Source organism: Grammomys surdaster, unplaced genomic scaffold (genome assembly GCF_004785775.1).
Source record: "Grammomys surdaster isolate TR1022 unplaced genomic scaffold, NIH_TR_1.0 352, whole genome shotgun sequence".
In the NCBI taxonomy this organism is placed as follows: Eukaryota; Metazoa; Chordata; class Mammalia; order Rodentia; family Muridae; genus Grammomys; species Grammomys surdaster.
Genome location: NW_021604771.1, coordinates 88,051 through 89,491, shown reverse-complemented (window position 1 = coordinate 89,491; position 1,441 = coordinate 88,051). Strand labels below are relative to the sequence as shown.

Genomic DNA, 1,441 nt, shown 5'->3' with positions numbered 1-1,441 from the left:
AGTCAGTTTTTATGGAAAAGTCTGGATGTGAAACATGTGGATGTGAAGCACACCATATCATGGCATGGGTATGTCACCCCATTTAGAGACAGCAGCAGGGGCACTGAACTTGGCCTTGGAAAAAATTGTGGAGGGAAACTGAGATGTTGGAAAGCAGAAAGGAAGCTCTAGAGAAGTGGCTCCTCAGTTAAGAGCATTTGCTGCTCTGGCAGAGGATTCAGCTTCAGTTCCCAGCATCATCCGGCATGGCAGATCGCAACTGCTATAACCCTACTTCCAGCAGGCCCAGTGACTCCTGCCTCCCACAGGCACCTGCACATGCGTGGTGCCCAGAGACTCACACGGGCACATACACATACATAAATAATTTTTAAAGATTAAATTTTTTTTTTTTTTGGTTTTTTGAGGCAGGGTTTCTCAGTATAGCCTTGGCTGTCCTGGAACTCACTCTGTAGACCAGGCTGGCCTCGAACTCAGAAATCTGCCTGCCTCTGCCTCCCAAGTGCTGGGATTAAAGGCATGCGCCACCACTGCCCGGCTAAAGATTAAATCTTAAAAGAATGAATTAATTAAAGCTGTTTTTTTTTATCCTTCTAGGCTTCGAATTACTGACTTTGATAAGGAAACCCAGGAGTTCCTCATTGCTGAGGAAAAGAAAAATCCATACTTGAGCATCCTAAGCAGTGTGTAAAAGCAGAAGCAGAGAACAAGGGTGGACATTCTGGTGCAAGAAACATGCTGTATTCTGACCTCAAACCACCTCAAACTACCTCCAAAAGAAAGAGAGCAGGATTTGACCCGTTGTATAAAAAAATTACAGGTCACTAACATTCCAATGAGATATAGTTTCTTTACCCTCCCTTCAGATGTGTTTTGCAAGATAGATGTGGCTTTTTGTTTGCATAACAGATTCAAACAGGCCATTCAAAAGCAGTTATGGTAAAACAACTGCCTTATACTGACAGTTTTTCCCATACTGGTATCTTAAGCACCCAGTAAAGTCTTTAAATGTGTCTTTACTTTTAAAGATAAAAGTATCTTTAAATGATTTGGAAATCTCTTAAGATGAGATTTACCTATTGGTGGATTACTGGACCTATCAGTGTAGGCCAGGCAATAATGGTGCCCTAGAAAGTTGTTGGGGAAACAGATAATGGTTGGGAAAATGATAATGGAAACTGTTGCTGTTATGTGTTTTTTATTAAATAGCAATTTAGGCGTGTTCTAAATCTACTGACTTCTGATTTCAAATGTTAATGCATACATAGTTGTACATGCATGTGTGTGTGTGTGTGTGTGTGTGTGTGAGAGAGAGAGAGAGAGAGAGAGAGAGAGAGAGAGAGAGAGAGAGAGATCTTGGAGCTGGAGTTACAGGCAGTCATGAGCTGTCTGTCACAGGTATTGTGAACTGAACTTACAAGAGCAGTGTGTGAGCTTAACT

At 41.8% G+C, this 1,441-nt stretch overlaps 1 protein-coding gene across 1 annotated transcript in view; it reads left to right on the top strand.

Moving 5' to 3' along the window:
• The window catches only part of LOC114631159 (NACHT, LRR and PYD domains-containing protein 4C), a 28,430-nt gene extending 27,413 nt beyond the window's left edge, over positions 1 to 1,017 (top strand). Inside the window, exon 9 of the mRNA XM_028779450.1 lies at positions 598 to 1,017. Within this exon, the coding sequence (XP_028635283.1) occupies positions 598 to 691 (94 nt within the window). The 3' untranslated portion in view covers positions 692 to 1,017. The remainder of the gene's footprint in view (positions 1 to 597) is intronic.
• The last annotated feature ends 424 nt before the right edge of the window (positions 1,018 to 1,441 follow it).